Source organism: Trachypithecus francoisi, unplaced genomic scaffold (genome assembly GCF_009764315.1).
Source record: "Trachypithecus francoisi isolate TF-2019V2 unplaced genomic scaffold, Tfra_2.0 Lachesis_group16, whole genome shotgun sequence".
NCBI classification, from domain to species: Eukaryota; Metazoa; Chordata; class Mammalia; order Primates; family Cercopithecidae; genus Trachypithecus; species Trachypithecus francoisi.
The window spans coordinates 51,837,333-51,853,904 of record NW_022681461.1 but is presented as its reverse complement, the minus strand read 5'-3'; the positions used below and the strand labels follow the sequence as shown (position 1 = coordinate 51,853,904).

General features: G+C 44.7%; 1 protein-coding gene, 1 long non-coding RNA gene and 1 pseudogene across 3 annotated transcripts in view; 2 read left to right on the top strand and 1 right to left on the bottom strand.

Moving 5' to 3' along the window:
• The window catches only part of MTAP (methylthioadenosine phosphorylase), a 55,963-nt gene extending 45,619 nt beyond the window's left edge, over window positions 1-10,344 (bottom strand). Inside the window, exons 1-2 of one of the 2 annotated variants that reach the window (XM_033237485.1) lie at window positions 10,104-10,280; window positions 9,310-9,426 (exon numbers count right to left, since the gene is read on the bottom strand). In XM_033237485.1, the coding sequence (XP_033093376.1) occupies window positions 9,310-9,426; window positions 10,104-10,136 (150 nt within the window). In that variant the 5' untranslated portion in view covers window positions 10,137-10,280. Of the gene's footprint in view, window positions 1-9,309; window positions 9,427-10,103 lie in introns of both variants that reach the window. The other variant, XM_033237486.1, reaches the window with a different exon arrangement.
• LOC117099434 lies at window positions 111-1,662 on the top strand (annotated as a pseudogene).
• Window positions 10,345-14,995: 4,651 nt separating the features above from the next.
• LOC117098663 overlaps window positions 14,996-16,572 on the top strand; it is a 35,650-nt gene continuing 34,073 nt past the window's right edge. The window contains exon 1 of the long non-coding RNA XR_004443524.1: window positions 14,996-15,224. This is a non-coding gene — a long non-coding RNA (uncharacterized LOC117098663). The remainder of the gene's footprint in view (window positions 15,225-16,572) is intronic.

The following is a 16,572-nucleotide window of genomic DNA, read 5'->3' as shown; positions in this document are numbered from 1 at the left end:
TCCAGTCACTTAACTAGGTCCAGTTGTTTATCGAAACCTACACTGTGCGAGGGATACAGGGACAAGCGTAGCAACTGAGTCCCGCCATCCCAGGAAACTGGACCTCTAAGATGGAGGCCGGCAGGGTCAAGATGTGGCCAATGTCGCCACCTGCTGGCCCCACAGCAAAGTACAACTGGGATGAAGTACCCAAGCACTGATGGCCCAATTCTATCCACATTCCCTTGAGTCTCTAAGTTTGTGTCAACTCAAACTGCCTTAGTAATAAAGTAACTGTGTCTGTGGACTTACATGTTACAGGCACTGTGCTAAGTGCTTCAGAGGTCTTACCTTATTTCATCATCACGACCATAAGATGGGCCCTATAGAATGTTACCCGTTTTACAAACGAAGAAAGAGAAGCATAAAAATTAAAAACATCCAAGAGCAAATCATAAGGAGCAAAGCTGGGATAGAAATCCAGGTCTTTCAAGCTTAACCACTATGATCTGCCCTCTCCCAATATCCCCTGGAGTCCTTCATAACATTACACCTTATTAGAAGTTTTTTTGGTCTCCATGTTATGAGGCAACATGCTCAGAGAGGTCAAGTTCATGACGAAGGTCACAGAACAAGCACAGAAACAGTGACTCCAGGTATCTGAGTGAATCATCTCAGAGGGGAGGAAAACTCTCAATGACTTCATCCACGCTCAGGAAACAATGACAAGACCCTGCCAGGCCTCCTGGGCCGGAAGCGTCAGTCCCCAGTTCAGTTAATTCTAGACTGTGTAAGAAATGTGTTCAAGACCTGAGATGGAATTTCTGCCCAGCCAGGACTTCTTTATTACACAAGATAGAGTTCTGAAATAGGGAGTCAATCAAGGTCCTTGACAGATTTTAAAAGCTAGTGGCTCATGCCACACTTTTCCACTGACTGACCATCAAACCAAACTTCTCAAAACTAGACTTTCTGCATTGATAATAAAGCTCTTGATGACATCTGCTTCAGAACCCTAAAGCTGCCCACACCTGCCTACAGTGACTTGAACCACCTGGTGTCTGCAACCATGAGTGGGGTCACCATCTGTCTGCACTCCCCTGGCCAACTCAGTGCTGACTTGCAGAAGCTGGCCGTGAACAGGGTCCTATTCCCCCACCTGCATTTCATGTCTGGTTTCGCCCTGCTGACCAGTCGGGACAACCAGCAGTACCAGGCCCTGATGGTGCATGAGCCCACCTGGCAGATGTTTGATGCCAAGAACATGATGGCTGCCTGCAACCTCTGCCATGGCTGCTACCTAATGGCAGCTGCCATGTTCAGGTGTCACATGTCCATGAAGGAGGTGGACAGGCAAATGCTTAATGCCTAAAACATGAACAGCAGCTACTTTGTTGGTTGGATCCCCCAAGATATAAAAACAGCTGTATGGACTTCCCACCCTGGGGGCTAAAGATGTCCGCCACCTTCACTGGCAACAACACTGCTATTTAGGATCTGATCAAGTCCATCTCAGAGCAGTTCACAGGTGTGTTTCGGTGCAAAGCTTTCCTGTACTGGTACACGGGCGAGGGCATGGACGAGATGGAATTCACTGAGGCTGAGAGCAACATGAATGACCTGGTGTCTGAATACCAGCAGTAGCAGGAGGCCACAGATGAGGAGGAAGAAGACTTTGAGTGAGCCAAGGAAGAGGTAGGTGGCCTAAAGCCTTCTGTTACTGTGTAAAGGGTGGAAGTGATGTGAACCCTTTATTCACACACAATCTATTCTATGACAGCCATGTCTTACTGTATGTGCACTTGCTGTTCTTTGTGTCTTGACATCACATGTTCTAAAGACACCCCAAAGAAAGCATTTTCATAGTGAAGAAAAAATTTTTGTTCCAGAGCAGATCAATCCAAGGGTCTGACTTCTCTAAGACTGTGAAAGCATTTATCCAAATACCAGCTCACCTGCTCAGAACTTCCAGCAATGTGGAAAGGGTGCATACTAGCCCCTACCCTGTGTCTATTTCCACTAGTACCTGGCTACAAGAGATTTTACCAACCTTCTTTGTCCCAGAAACCATTCACCATCACTTTGAGGCCTGGGCGCACTGCCGTAAGGAACCCAGTACTCTATAATGGCATTCTCAAAATACCATGACCCCAAGCATTTGAGACCAGCTCATGCCAGGGAGATGGGCTGCCTCTGAGTGCCTCAAGCTCATGATGACGTAAGCGAGCCAGAACTGGAGCTGGCACAGCCCAATCTGAGCATTGCAGTCCTTCAGATCTGGTTGCCATAACAATTTTGGCAAGCACAGCAGACAGAAGCCCTCATTATTAGGCTGACATGGCTTTGAGGCCTGTCAGGGCCTTGCAAAATCCTGGAAGCCTAGCTGTATGGGAGGGAGCAACCAACTGTCTCCGGCTGGGAGGACTGTTAAAAACCTGCAATAGGGTCCACAGGGATAGCTGGGGGCTTCATCTCAGAAAAGACACCCCCCTCTGTAGGCCACCCTTGTAGGTAGTGGTTATGGATGGAACTGTGTCTCCCCTAAGTTCATATGTTGAAGTTCCAACTCTCAGTACCTCAGAATGTGACTGTATTTGCAGTTTTTAAAGACGTAATTCAGATCAAATGAGGTCACTGGGATGGGCCCTAATACAGTATAGCTCATGCTATGGTTTGAATGTGGTCATCTTCAAAACTCATGTTGAGGCTTGTTCCCCAAATACAGTGATGCTGGGAGGTAGTACCTTTAAGAGGAGTTTGAGTCATGAGCTGCAGTAACAATCCACCCCCATTAAGGGATTAATGCAGTCCCAGGGGAGAGTGTTCTTGTTCTCATTGAGTTGGATTAGTTCCAGTAAGAGTGGGTTGTTATGAAGCCAAGTTTGTCTCTCTCTTTTTTGTGTTTCCTTTTCCTATCTCCCTGGTCTCCCTTTCATTTCTTTGAAATAAACCTCTTTTCTTCACAAATTACCCTGTCTCAGGTATTCTGTTACAGCAACAGAAAACAGACTAAGAAAACTGTTGTCCTTATAAGAGATGGAGATATAAACACATACAGAGGGAAGACCCTGTGAGACAAATGGAGAACACTGCCATCTACAAGCCAAGGAGACTGACCTTACAAGAAATCCACCTTGATCTCACCTTGATCTTGGACTTCTAACCTCCAGAGCTGTGAGGAGATAATGCTTCTGTTGCGTAAGCTACCCAGTCTGTAGTGCTTTGTTACAGCAGTCCTAGCGAACTAATATAGTGACTCTATATTTTAGTCGGATAAGCTTGGACAACCCAAGGGCTCAAAACATCCATGGTTTTTATTTGACCAAACGCCCCTTGTAAAGTACAGATACCAGGCTAAAGGGCAGACATCCTCTTAAAGACACACTTCACCTGCTGAAATGGCCAGATTTTTTCAGAGGAGGATTTTCCCTAATGCATACTGTATTTGTTAGAGCTCTCCTATGCTTGTGGAACAACAGCGGGACCCACCCACCCTCCTGAGCCAGCTGCTGGATACTAGGACATTCCCCCTCTCCTGCTTTCAATACCAAAGCCCAGGCCCCAGGGATTCTGATTAGTTGGGCAAGGCATAGTTTGTTTTTAAAGCTCTGTAGGTGGTTCTAAAGTGCCCTCAGAACTAAGCAACCTGCTCTAGGGCCTAGACCATAAATTTCTAAAACGTGGGCTGAGTGTGGTAAGCTGAATAATGCCCCTGCCCCAAAGAGATCCTAGCTACATCCTAATTCCCAGAACCTGCCTCAAATATGATTAAATCCAGGATCTTGAGATGGGGAGATTATACTAGATTATCTGGGTGGGGCCTAAATGAAATCACAAGGAGGTAAGAAGGTCAAATGAGGAAGAAAGTGATATAATGATAGAAGCAGAGGGAGAGAAAAGGGGACATGATGTGAGGCCATGGGCCAAGAAGTCCTGGTGCCTCCAGAAGCTGAAAAAGGCAAGGAAATGGGTTTTCCCCATAAGCAACAGAAACTTATCTCCTCACAGTTCTGGAGGTTAGAAGTCCAACATTAAGGTGCGATTGGGATTGATTTCTTCTAAGGTCAGTCTCCCTCCCTGGCTTGGAGATGGCAGCGTTCTCCATGTGTCTTCACATGATCTTCCCTCTCTATGTGTCTGTGTCCCAATCTCTTACAAGCACAACAGTTTTCTTAGTCTGTTTTCTATTCTATAACAGAATACTGGAGACAGGATAATTTATAAAGAAAAAAGGCTTATTTACCTCATGGTTCTACAGGTTCAGAAAACTGAAAAAGGCAAGGAAATGGATTTTCTAAGAGGAACTAGTCCGATAGACACTTTAATTTTAGCCCTGTAAGACTCATTTTGGATTTGTGGACTCCAGAACTGTAAGAGAATACATTTGTGTGTGTGTGTGTGTGTGTGTGTGTGTGTGTGTCTGAAATAGAGTCTCACTTTGTCACCCAGGCTGCTGGAGTGCAGTGGTGAAATCTCAGCTCATTGCAGCCTGAACTTCCTGGGTTCAAGTGATCCTCCTGTCCCCAAGGAGCTGGAACTACAAGCATGCACTACAATGCCTGGCTAATTTTTTTCCTGTATTTTTTGCAGAGATGGGGTTTCACCATACTGCCCAGGCTGGTCTTGAACTCCTTAGCTCAAGGGACCTACCCACCTCAGCCTCCCAAAGTGCTATGATTACAGGCATGAGCCACCGCGCCCAGCCTCATTTGTGTTGTCTTAAGCCACTCTATTTGTGAAAATTGTTACAGCAGCAACAGGAAACTATTACACTAAGGGAAGAGCTTGTTAAAAATGCAGATGGTCACCCTTTCCAAAGCTCTCTAGGTCAGTGGCTGTCAAACTTCAGTGGACATCTGAATATCCTAAGGCTTGTCAAAACCTAGATTGCTGGGCCCCAGCCCCAGAGTTTCAGATTCACTGGGACTGGGGTGGGGCCTATGAACTTGCATTTCTAGCAAATGACCAGGTGATATGAATGCATGACACACTTTTGAGAACCACTGCTTTAGATGCTTTTGAGGCACAGACTGGAATGCCATGACAACAACCACAGGTAAGGATCCAGGATCCACTGCATACAAACATTTTCCTTAACTGCTTCCTCAACTGCACCTATAGGGGTAACATTTTTACTTAATCCATACAATTATCAAGAGAATAAAGTGAAATAATGTATTAATATCAGGCACTGTTTCTGTATACCCTACCACTCCTGGCAAAAATAAAAAATCAAAATAAACTTCCTCAAAGCAACAAAAAAAGCCCGATTTCCTCCTTTTACCCTGCTGAGCAGTACAAAACCTGGCTGCTCCTACCTCTCTTCAGCAGGTAGTCTTTTTGTGATTTTGCCTTAGGGTCCTCAACTAAATGTCAAACAGCTCTCCTGGGGGTGTCTGGAAACAGGGCTATTTCTGGCTGTTGTCACGACTATGGGGAGTGCTAATGGCATTTCTGCAGAGGGGGTTAAGGGTTGCACTCCATGTCCCGCAATGCTTGGGACAGTCCTACCAAAGAAGTAATTGTCCTGCCCAAAATGCCCTTGTGTCCCTAGGCAAAAAAATGAAGGCTCGTTGGTCATTTGATTTTCAACTGGGGCCTGCGGGTTGTCCTCAGTTTCAGATGGCCACACAAGGACTTTCAGGCTGAAGGCCCTTGTAGGCCACACTCGAGACAGCCAAGCGGAGAGTGTAAAGGCCCATGTTCCACAGTCTACAAACCATGACTTGTCCGTCTCCCTAATATCATTATGTTTATAGCTCACTACCAACCCACAATGGGACCATATCCCCTCCTTGTCACAGCAACCATGATTAACAAGTTGTGGTTGTTATTATTATTATTATTATTTTGAGGCAGGATCTTACTCTTGTCGCCCAGGCTAGAGTGCAACGGCACAATCTCTGCTCACTGCAACCTCTGCCTTCTGGGCTCAAGTGATTCGCCCACCTTGGCCTCCTGAGTAGCTGGGATGACAGGTGTGCAGCGCTGTGCCGAGTTAATTTTTGTATTTTTTGTAGAGATGGAGTTTCACCATGTTGCCCAGGCTGGTCCCGAACTTCTGAGCTCAGTTGATCTGCCCATTTGGGCCTCCCAAAGTGTTGGGATTACACGCATGAGCCGCTGTGCCTGGCCAAGTCTTATTTTTAATCTCCCCGAGTGAAAGCTGGGAGGCTGCTCAGGGGAGTCATGCTACACTGCTGGAGCCCTCCAGAATGCCTTCTATTTGGGTGCCAAAGACTAGTTTGGCCCTCTCTCAGGAATACTACCTGCCCTTGGCTGATGCTGGAGGACAATGTCTCCCTGAGGTCCTCTCAGACAATGGCAATGTTAATCCCATAGCCTCTGGCTCCTGCTGCCTCTCTCCATGGCTACCCCCCAAGTAATAGCCTCACTCCCTGCCTGGACCACCTCTCACTGCAGTGAACCACAAAAAAGACTGTTTCAATTACTCTCACTCCAGGTGGCTTTCTCCCTCCCTCAACCTGCCACCCACTCTGCTCCTACAGTAAAGAGGTCCCTCAGCATCTCAGCCACTGGCCCCCTAACCAGCAGTATCTGGGAGTACACTCACCCTCCTTGGCTCCAAGGAGTCACTCATGGCCCCTTATCATCCACTTTGAAATGACCCACCAGTATCACCATCTTTTTGATTTTCCAGGTCAAAAGCAGAAATCATCCTGTTCTTCTTCCTGCACTCCCCACATCTTACCGGCAAATTCTATCCCCAATCTCATTATTCCTCACCATCTCCATGGCTCCCACCCTAGACTTCAGCACCAACACCAAGACTTCTGGCCTGATCTCTTAGCTCTTCCCCTGCCCACTGGCTATCCTGTACACAACAGCCAGGGTAATCATTTTAAAATGTAAATCAAACGCCACCTGCTGCTCTTCCACAGTTTCCAAAACATTTAAAATCAAAATTCTTGATCGTGGTCTATAAGGATGGTCTTATGAGCTGCATCCACCCAATTCTCACTGTGCATCCGTGATTTCCATTCCTACTACACTGAGCTCACTTCTGTGACACCTTGGTTTTTGCTCTCCTACCCCCATCTCTCTCCTCAGGTCTTCACTTGGATCTTTATCCTTATTTTCACTATCAGCTTGTTTAAGTCCATTCAGGCTGCTATAACAAGGTATCTTAGGACTGGGTGGCTTATAAACAGCAGAAATTTCTCACAGTCTGAAGGCTTAGCAAGTCTAAGGTCACAGCAGATTCAGTGTCTGGGGAAGACCCACGTTTTGGCTCATAGATGGTGTCCTCTCACTTAGTGGAGGGAATAAGGCAGCTCTCTAGGGCACTGATTCCATTCACGAGGGCTCCACCTTTATGACCCAATCATGCCCAAAGGCCCTATCTTCTAATACCATCACATTGGCGATTAGGTTTCAACATAGAGATTTTGGAGGCAGACTACTGCACAGCTTAAAATCCACCTCCCTAGGAGTCTTTTCTGACACCCCTCACCCAATGGAATCCTATTGCTGTTTCACTTTCATGTCAGTTGGTTTTCCACCCTGACTAGAATATAAACTTGAAGAAAATAAAGGCCTTGCTTACTCAAAGATGCATCCCCAGTGTCTGGCAGGTATTCAATAAATATTTTTGATTAGGATTCTACCAGTAGATGGCTAGATTTGAAAGATATGCCAAATATTATACTGCCAATCCAAAACTCAGTGGAATCTTTCACTTGCATGCATTAACTGCACCTCTTAAATTGAGAATGAATTTAAGATCCATTCCCTGTTCATATCTCTATTTTAAAAAGAGAGGTACTTGGGCTGACATTAAAGGAGTACCTAGAACTGGGCTGAATGTGTTACACGTTACTGTATTTAAATCCAGCCACCTCTCAAAGGACCTGCCAGCAACACCAATGGGGCTCAGACACACATGTGCCTCCTACACCTCTACCTGGGTGGTGTCCAGCAGGCACTGGAGACAGCCTGCTTTCTGCTCGCACTCTGCCTCCCTCTTCAAGATGGACATTCTATCAAGTGCTCATTTTAATTGTGCATTAAGTCACAAGAAAACAGGGCAGGGAGACCACACTTCAGATTTCAGAAATGCCTCACATCTAGTTGGTGGAATGCCAGGCTCTAGGCCCAACTGTGTCCTGATCTAGGTCCAGCTGTGTAATTCTGGACACCTTAGCTGACATTTCCGGGCCTCAACTTTACACCTGCAAAAGGGATTTGTGTGGTTATACACACAAGGAACATTTTCCAGTCCCATTATTCTATAATTTGGGAATAGGATGTGGTTTTTTTTAACCTATTTTGCTCTGGACACTGGCACCTCACATTTTCTATACAGAATGTTGCCTTAGAAGTCTGGGGAATATGGTGCTGGCATCATGGAATCTCAACAGCAAAGCTGTCATCTGTTTTAAACTGAAAGAGAAATCAGCAGGCAGTCTTAGCACCATATGTATCTCTTAATTTTATGTCCAGAAGCTTGCCAAGATCAAAAATACACATTATTCAATATTTACATCAGGTCTCTGAGAATCACACTGCCCATTCTGCACTTAAATGCACTGCATTAATTTGAAGGGAAACCGTGTGGCAGGGAGAATGCTAATCAGATTAAAGTAAGACTGTTTTAAACACCATCTCTCTGTTTTTAATGGCATTCGAAGTGTATTCCTGCAAAGGTAAGGTGAAATGTTGTGGCCTAATGATACCTAACACAATAACTTAATAATTGTTGGGGAAAAGGTCATTCAAAATTAATCTCAGTTCCCCCACTTATAAGCACTACCACTTAATAAGCTTCAACCATGTGCAACATAGACAATTTAATTCTAGCTCTCCCAGCAAATTCTGCAGTGAAATTCTCAGTTTATAGATGAGCACCCAAGAGAAGTCACATACTTCACACGAGTTTCATGAAAACCGTTTCTGCCTTGTTTCCGCCAAACCATGAAGGCAGGGGCGAGGCCTTCTATAAATATTTGCCGGATGCAAGATTCTTTTCAAAATGACAAAATAAGTTTCATGTGTAAGTCTGGATGCAACACCCTTCACCATTCCTCTCATTCTAACTGGCTCATTTAAACCTGCAAGGGCTTGATAAACTAATCTGGCTGATTACACACTGACCGCAGATTCGCCTTCTCCCGGGAAAACTGCAGTCGAGTGTAGGGTATCGAGATGCTCTGGAGAAGATCGCAGACCTTCCTATCCCATAGGTCAAAAATGTCTAAAAATCAAAGAAGTTAACTGCGTTCTTAGCCAGTAATAAACGCCCTAGAAGAGGTCTTAAGTTTTAGCATCGAGTTTTCTTTATGTGCTGTAATTCGCTCTTGGAATACTAACCAGGAGAGAAGTGTTTAAAACCCCAGGGAAGCCAGTTGCTACTCTCAGAACTTGTGCCCTCTTCAGCACAAAGCTTCCCACCGCACAATGATCCCTTGTATCAAGACCTCTCAGGGCCTAGGGCACAAGGAAATCGAACTCTAACTTGCAAGGCTGCAAAACAAAGCAGTTTGAAGCCAGACGCCTCCAAACGGTGCAGCCCTAAAAAGGGACGCCTGTACTCCTTTTCGAAGAAAGTCTCAGAACCCCTACAGCATTGCGCTGCTGGGGAAAACTTCAGCACGGAGGCCTACGTTCGGAGGAAGAAGCCGGAAGCATGCAAAAGAGCAAGTAAGCAGTTCTCCCACGTGGGCCGCAGGCAGCAAGCAGAGTCAGAGAGCGGAAGCTGGAGTCCCGCAAGGCACTAGGAGATGGTCACAGAAGCGCAGGCGCCCGGACACCTGCTGGCTCCAGCCGGGTGTCTTTCTCGGGAGAAGAGTGGTGCTCAGGATTGGTGGCGGCCTGGGCGCAGCCTCTCCCATCCACGACACCTCTCTCTAAAGGGGTGCCTACGCCCTACGGGCAGCGGGTGCAGATGAGCCAAAAGGTGGTGTGTGTGTGTGGGAGGGGATCATTCGCAAGCGTACCCTCTCCTCGAGCGGCAAGTGAGTCCCGAGTGCGGAGCCCCAGTCCCTCCCCGCCGCGGCAGGGGCGCGCGGGCCGTGCGTATGGCCCCCGGAGGCGCAGTACCCCGGGGCGGGGGCGAGAAGGCACCCGGCAGGGCGAACTGCTGCGGCTGGAAGGGCTCATCTCACCTTCACGGCGGTGGTGGTGGTGCCAGAGGCCATGTCTCTGCACGGGAAAGGAAGCTGCAGTGGGCGAGCGCTCGGGACTAAGAGAACCAAAGGGACCGAAGAGCTGCAACTGTGCCAACCTCACAGCGCGGGACTGAGCAGTGCGGAGACCCGGGGCCGGCCTTGACTCCTCCTCTTCCTCCCCGGGACAGCTGGATTGGCTGCTTGTGTGGGCTCTCCCCCGCCACCCCTTCCCCAAATCGAAGTTCCCGCGTTCCGCCCCTTTTGCAGACCTTTCCGGTTCTCTGGGTTTTTGTGTGCATGGTTTTTTTTTCATCCCCAGTTGTAACTAACGGATAATGATAATAATGGAGACCATTTATCGAGCGCTGTATTGTTCCAGACTGCGTGTTTTGGACTTTAATTGGCTTACTTAACTTTCACAAAAGCCCTGAAAGAGCAGCACTCCCTGCTTGGCCCGATATTAGTGGCGTCAGAGGCCTCAGCAGGAAAATCTGGCCCGGCGGCGTTCCACAAGTTCTCGCGCAAGGGAAAATCCTCACCAAGGAGGGAACTGACCGGCCACTGAGATTCTCTTAGGCAGTTAACGCGGGGCGGCTGCTGTGGCGGCGCCGTGGTTTGCGCTTCCTACGGCTGCGAACCCACCGGGGGTTTGCGTAGTTCCCTTGATTCCTGGAGGACACAACTGGGATGGACTTGACCCAAGACTCAGGGATGACGAAAGGGAAATAAACAGAGTAACGTACTACTGGATAATCTTTCTGATTTACGAACTATGATTTACTCGTCTTCAATTTGTGGGGCGGCTTTAAGGCGTTTGAGACCCTGCGCAACTCCCAGTCTGCTCTACCCGACTGGGGGCATCTTTAACCCTTTCTACGCCGGAGCGGCATCCAGTACACCCGGATTCAGAATCCAGACTAAGGTCTCCATCATTCAACACTAGCAGGACACACACACACACACAACACACACACACACACACACACACCCCACCACCACCACCAGCAGCCCTTTACAGGGATAATCCCTCATGCTCAAAGCCCCCATCCCTTCCCTGCTGGGATAATCCAATTTAACCTTCCTTGATGGATTAAGCGTTCTGAAACAAAACAATGGGTGACAAGGATCTTAAGGGTGGACTCTGAGATGTAGAAATGCTGCAAATTAGGCTGGAGGTGGGAGGAGGGCCGAGAAAGGGGATGCTTTCCTCTTACAGCAGCAAAACACGGAAACGAAACACAAGTACAATTTAATTCAAAATACCACTGTGTGATGTTAGCCTGGATACTGCTCATAGAACCTGTTTACTTAAACAGTATAGACTTTCGTCCTCTCATTACTATATGCTTTAGGTCTAAATTTTCTCACAATGTAAAGTTTTCTTTATTCTGTTACAATCATCTATTTCTTTTAAGTTATAAAATGCAATGGCAAAAGAGGAATGAAAGTAGAATTCGGATGGATGCTCCTTTGAGAAACAGGAGACAGGGAGTCCTTCGTGGATGAAGACAATGTAGCTTTCTAGGGGCCTTTCTGCTGATTGCTCTATTGAGGAGCAGGAAGCCCACCACTCAGAAGTGAACCATTGAGGGCACAAGGATGCCCTGGGCTTTATGGCCGCTACCTAAGTAGGGGGTCCTAGCCAACTTAAGTGACTTGATATGATTAGCAAGTCCAGTTTCTACTCAGCACTGCCTCCCTGCTAAAAGTTAGACGCTGTAACCAAGTTAGATCTTGTAAGCTTAAAATACCCTTAGGCATAGGAGTTGGAAACTTGGAGAGGACCAGGCTGGACTTCTGGACTTTTCTACTATAACTTGCAGGTAAGGGCTCAAGCATTTGCTCTTGAAGATGTGATGTCTGTGAAAAGGAAATTCTTTTAAAGTTTGAATTTCATATACACTTAACATGTGACAAAATATTATTCTACTTTTGATATTTTTCCAACCACTTAAGATTGTAAAAAAGCATTCTCAGTTCAAAGTTGTACAAAAATAGGTGGAGAGCTGGGTTTGGCTGAGGTCTTGGGCCATTGTTTTCTGCTCAGGGTAGTACCTGAATCAAATGACCCCTTGCTACCCAGACTTGGATAACCCTTGGGCAGGCTTGTGAGACAGTGCTTTCTTTAGTGCAGTATCTTTGAAAAGGTAGGCAGTAATATTTTTGCCTTATTTCCAAGTTTTAGGTCATGTTTTTTCTTAACAAGTCCTAAAATAAAAGGAAGACAAAATTTTCATTAATTTTCAATACGCAAAAATTTTCAGTGGTCTCCCTTTTTGATTACTATGTCAACAAGACAAGGAGAGTCGGTCTGTCTAGGAACATAGATTTTGCCCTGCCCTTCTGTTCTTACCCTATAAATCCCCCTCTGTTAACCTGTACCCTTGCTTTTCTGAAGATAATTATAAAGAACTAGGTCATCTTAAAACAATTCTGATTATGAAACAGTATGAAGGTTTCAACAGCTTCTCCCCTTTTTGATAATCTCTCATAAATGTCTTCCCAGCTTCTAGGTCCTAGCCAACAAAGTACTGAAATGGTTATCACCAGTAGCTGACTATATTGGGTCTTGAGCAATGGTTCTTCAGTGTCCTACAGTTCCCTTTTACTAAACATTTTATTTTTGAAGTCTTCTCCAAACCATTCCAGAATCATCAAATATTCAAGAGGAAGTATTCATACAAATGCATGAAATGTATCACCTCAACCAACTGCATCAGCTTTCCCACTGAATTGTTATATTTCTGTGCCTGGCCAGTGTGTCTGTCCTGGATGGGTACTACAAAATGGGCCCAAGCTGGCTGGTGACCCATCCTTATCTGGAGTTATTAAAGCTGGCAAGTTTTCATGGCCTAGGAAACTCACATAACTCCCCACTACCTTATAGATATTTGGGCCAAAATAAAAATTCTAAATAACATGGAAGTGTACTTAGAGATCCCCAATTATGTGTTAATCAGATCTTTTTACAATACACCTGTATCACAGCCGCAATGAGTAGGGACATTTTGGCCACTACTTTTTTTTTTTTTTTTTTTTTTTTTTTTGAGAGGGAGTCTCGCTCTGTCGCCCAGGCTGGAGTGCAGTGGCCGGATCTCAGCTCACTGCAAGCTCCGCCTCCCGGGTTTACGCCATTCTCTCGCCTCAGCCTCCCGAGTAGCTGGGACTACAGGCGCCCGCCATCTCGCCCGGCTAATTTTTTGTATTTTTTTTAGTAGAGACGGGGTTTCACCGTGTTAGCCAGGATGGTCTCGATCTCCTGACCTCGTGATCCGCCCGTCTCGGCCTCCCAAAGTGCTGGGATTACAGGCTTGAGCCACCGCGCCCGGCCTTGGCCACTACTTTTGACAGTGGATTAGAGTCCCATCCTGGCAGCTTAGTGAAAAAGCTAAAGTTCTATTAGCAAGCAGCCACTCTAGATTTAGCAGAACATTGTTGAAAAAATATCTGGGGGAACAATAAGTAAACTAATTGTAATAATGATGGTAATACATTTTAAAAATTATTGCATCTTCAAATTCTCAGCCAGGCAAGCCTATGTCAGCATGAGGAAGCCAAAGATGTCTGAACTGGTATAAATTCGGGTTCAAAATTCACAATATCACCATTGTGCACAGTGTGGTCATTGGGAAGAAAAAAATTAACCCCAAAGAGACTCAATGCCCTTAATAAAATTGTGTCCAGAGAAACTTCTCCACAGGCAATTATCAGAATAATCAACTTCTCTTTACCCTGCCCAAGAAGGAAAAAAAAAAAAAAATGTACTGAAAAGAAAATAGTGGCTAGTGTTTATTAAGATAAGAAGCAAAAGATGTGCAAGTATGTACCAGGCCAGTCCTAATGTAACATTCTGAAAAAAATTGAATATAATTGCAGAATATAATTTTGTCTGCAATCCAAGTTCTCTTAATACTCTTGGTTATAAATAACTGAACAAATTATTGATCTAAAAAAATATAGCTATGTGTCTTTACTCTGACTCTACAGTATAGACCATGATGCCACATAAACATTAACATTTTAGTAACTAGAGACTTAGATATTTTTGTCATAGAAAGCCTAACTAATTGAGCCATTCTAATTTTTTTTTTTTTTGAGACGGAGTCTCGCTCTGTCGCCCAGGCTGGAGTGCAGTGGCCGGATCTCAGCTCACTGCAAGCTCCGCCTCCCGGGTTTTATGCCATTCTCCTGCCTCAGCCTCCCGAGTAGCTGGGACTACAGGCGCCCGCCACCTCGCCCGGCTAGTTTTTTGTATTTTTTAGTGGAGACGGGGTTTCACCATGTTAGCCAGGATGGTCTCGATCTCCTGACCTCGTGATCCGCCCGTCTTGGCCTCCCAAAGTGCTGGGATTACAGGCTTGAGCCACCGCGCCCGGCCGCATTCTAAATTTCTTATAGGTTAGTACATGACTATTATTCTAAAATTTTAAGGAAATAAGAACAAAAAACAAAGAAAAGTGTTCCATTCTCCCATTATCATAATGATAAACAAAATAAGTAGTATGTCACAGGTGAAGAAAATATTGCTGAAATCTGATTTTAAAAATGCATTTATTGCAGGTACTTTATAGAGGGAATTACAAGTGATATAGTAGCTTTTTCAAAAAATATTTACATCACATTTTAGGTGGCAAGTCCTTATAATGACCTTTAATGAAAGTGGAAATTATAAAGTATAACCTGACATCTGTGTTTTTGGTTGAGGAAAGAACCCCATGCTTTAAAATGAGATAAGCAGGGTCAGTTTTTACAGTCTGCTTTAAAGTTGGTTTGCTCCAGATAGTTGGAATTTCCCATATGTTTCTTGTTGCAATAGAATCAAGTTCTCCTTCAGTTTTCTTTATTCATTCCTTCTATTCGAAGTCCCTTTTACCCTAGAAATAGCCTTCATTGCAAGTCACCTTGTCTTGTTTTCAAAGTTCACTTTAAATTGTATCTCCCCTATCATTTCTGAAACTCTACTGAAGATGACTTAAGTTGCATATAATTTGGATTTTTTTGAAGTAAAATCTCACCAGTTTTTCACTTTTCTTAGATTAATTCTGCACATTAAAAGCATATTCAGATCAACAGAATGGCCATCTACCCTGGAATCCCAGGATCTTCACATCCTATAAGGTAGGTATTATTATTTCTATTAAGGATAAGCAAAGTGCAAGATTAAGCCCTGAACCCTATACCTCCCTCAGTGAAAGAGAGGGTATGTTCAATCTTGCTCTAAAGAGACATGATTCTCAGCTTCTGTGCTTTTTATAGAAAAGGGCCAAAAAGTAATAGATACCCAGATGTATTTTAATATCACAGATGCAACATAATCTGTCCTTAGCATGTCAGGATCTAAGCTATGATGAGAGACCCATATAATGAGCTCTTATGTGACCCGCTGCTCTTTATTCCACTTTAAAAACTTAAGGCACACCTGTATACAGTGAAAAACATTAAAATGTAGGAAATAAGTCTAAGAGTATTGCTTTTCTTCTCTGCCAAATCCATATGCCGTCTGTACATACAATCCTAAAAACAAATCAGGAACAAAGTCATGTTTGTCTTCTGAGCATCTTCAATAGCAACAACAAAACAGCTAATACTTTTTAAGAGCCACATATTCTTCATTTAATCCTCACAGCTATTAATGTAGTTGCTATTATAATTTCCATTTTACAGAGGAGGGGAGAGAGATAAGTTGAATTGCTATAACTTCATCTTTTCTGCTTATTTGCCTCTCCCCAAAGCTTCTTTGTCTATTTGGAATCTTCAGGACTTCCCTCTCTGTAGCCCATCAAAATGTCAATCCAACCTGTCAAACCTGTTAAGTTGCCAAAATCAGCTGAAAATGTTACCTCACCCAGGGGTTTATGAATTTTACACTATTAAGCCTTAAACTGAGATAATAAAATTCTAGGTCAGATGTGATGTTTGAGAAAGGACAAGTGTAGATTTTATTATCACTGTCATTGCACGAAGAACATGAGGCTCAGAGCATTTAAGAAGTCTTCTTAAATTTATGTAACTAAAGTAATTGAGATTCAGCCTTGAATCTGTCCTAATCGCAAAGTCTGAACTCTTGATTAATTATTATTTTTTCCGGTGTTGAGATTCAGAAAACAACACCCCAAAAATGAAGGCCTCAGAAGCAGCCTCAAAAGCAAAAGGTTTTCTCTGACCTTCTCCTGCCTATCTTTCACTCCCATTCTCCCCCTGATGCTACCATAGAAACTAGAATCCTTCTTCCCCAAGGTAGATAATAGAAACCAGAAGACTTTTTCCCTAAAGCCAGCCATAAAACCTAAACATATTTCTCTAACCTTCCCTCTGCCTTTCTGCGTAAAAGATAAGAACCAAAAATATGCAAATATGGCCATGAAGAAATTATCTGACCTATCTTGTTTGACTGTGGGTTATAAGACCCCCATTCCAGAGAGAGACCTGCCCCACACCCATAAGGAAGGAATGCTACACAGAGAGG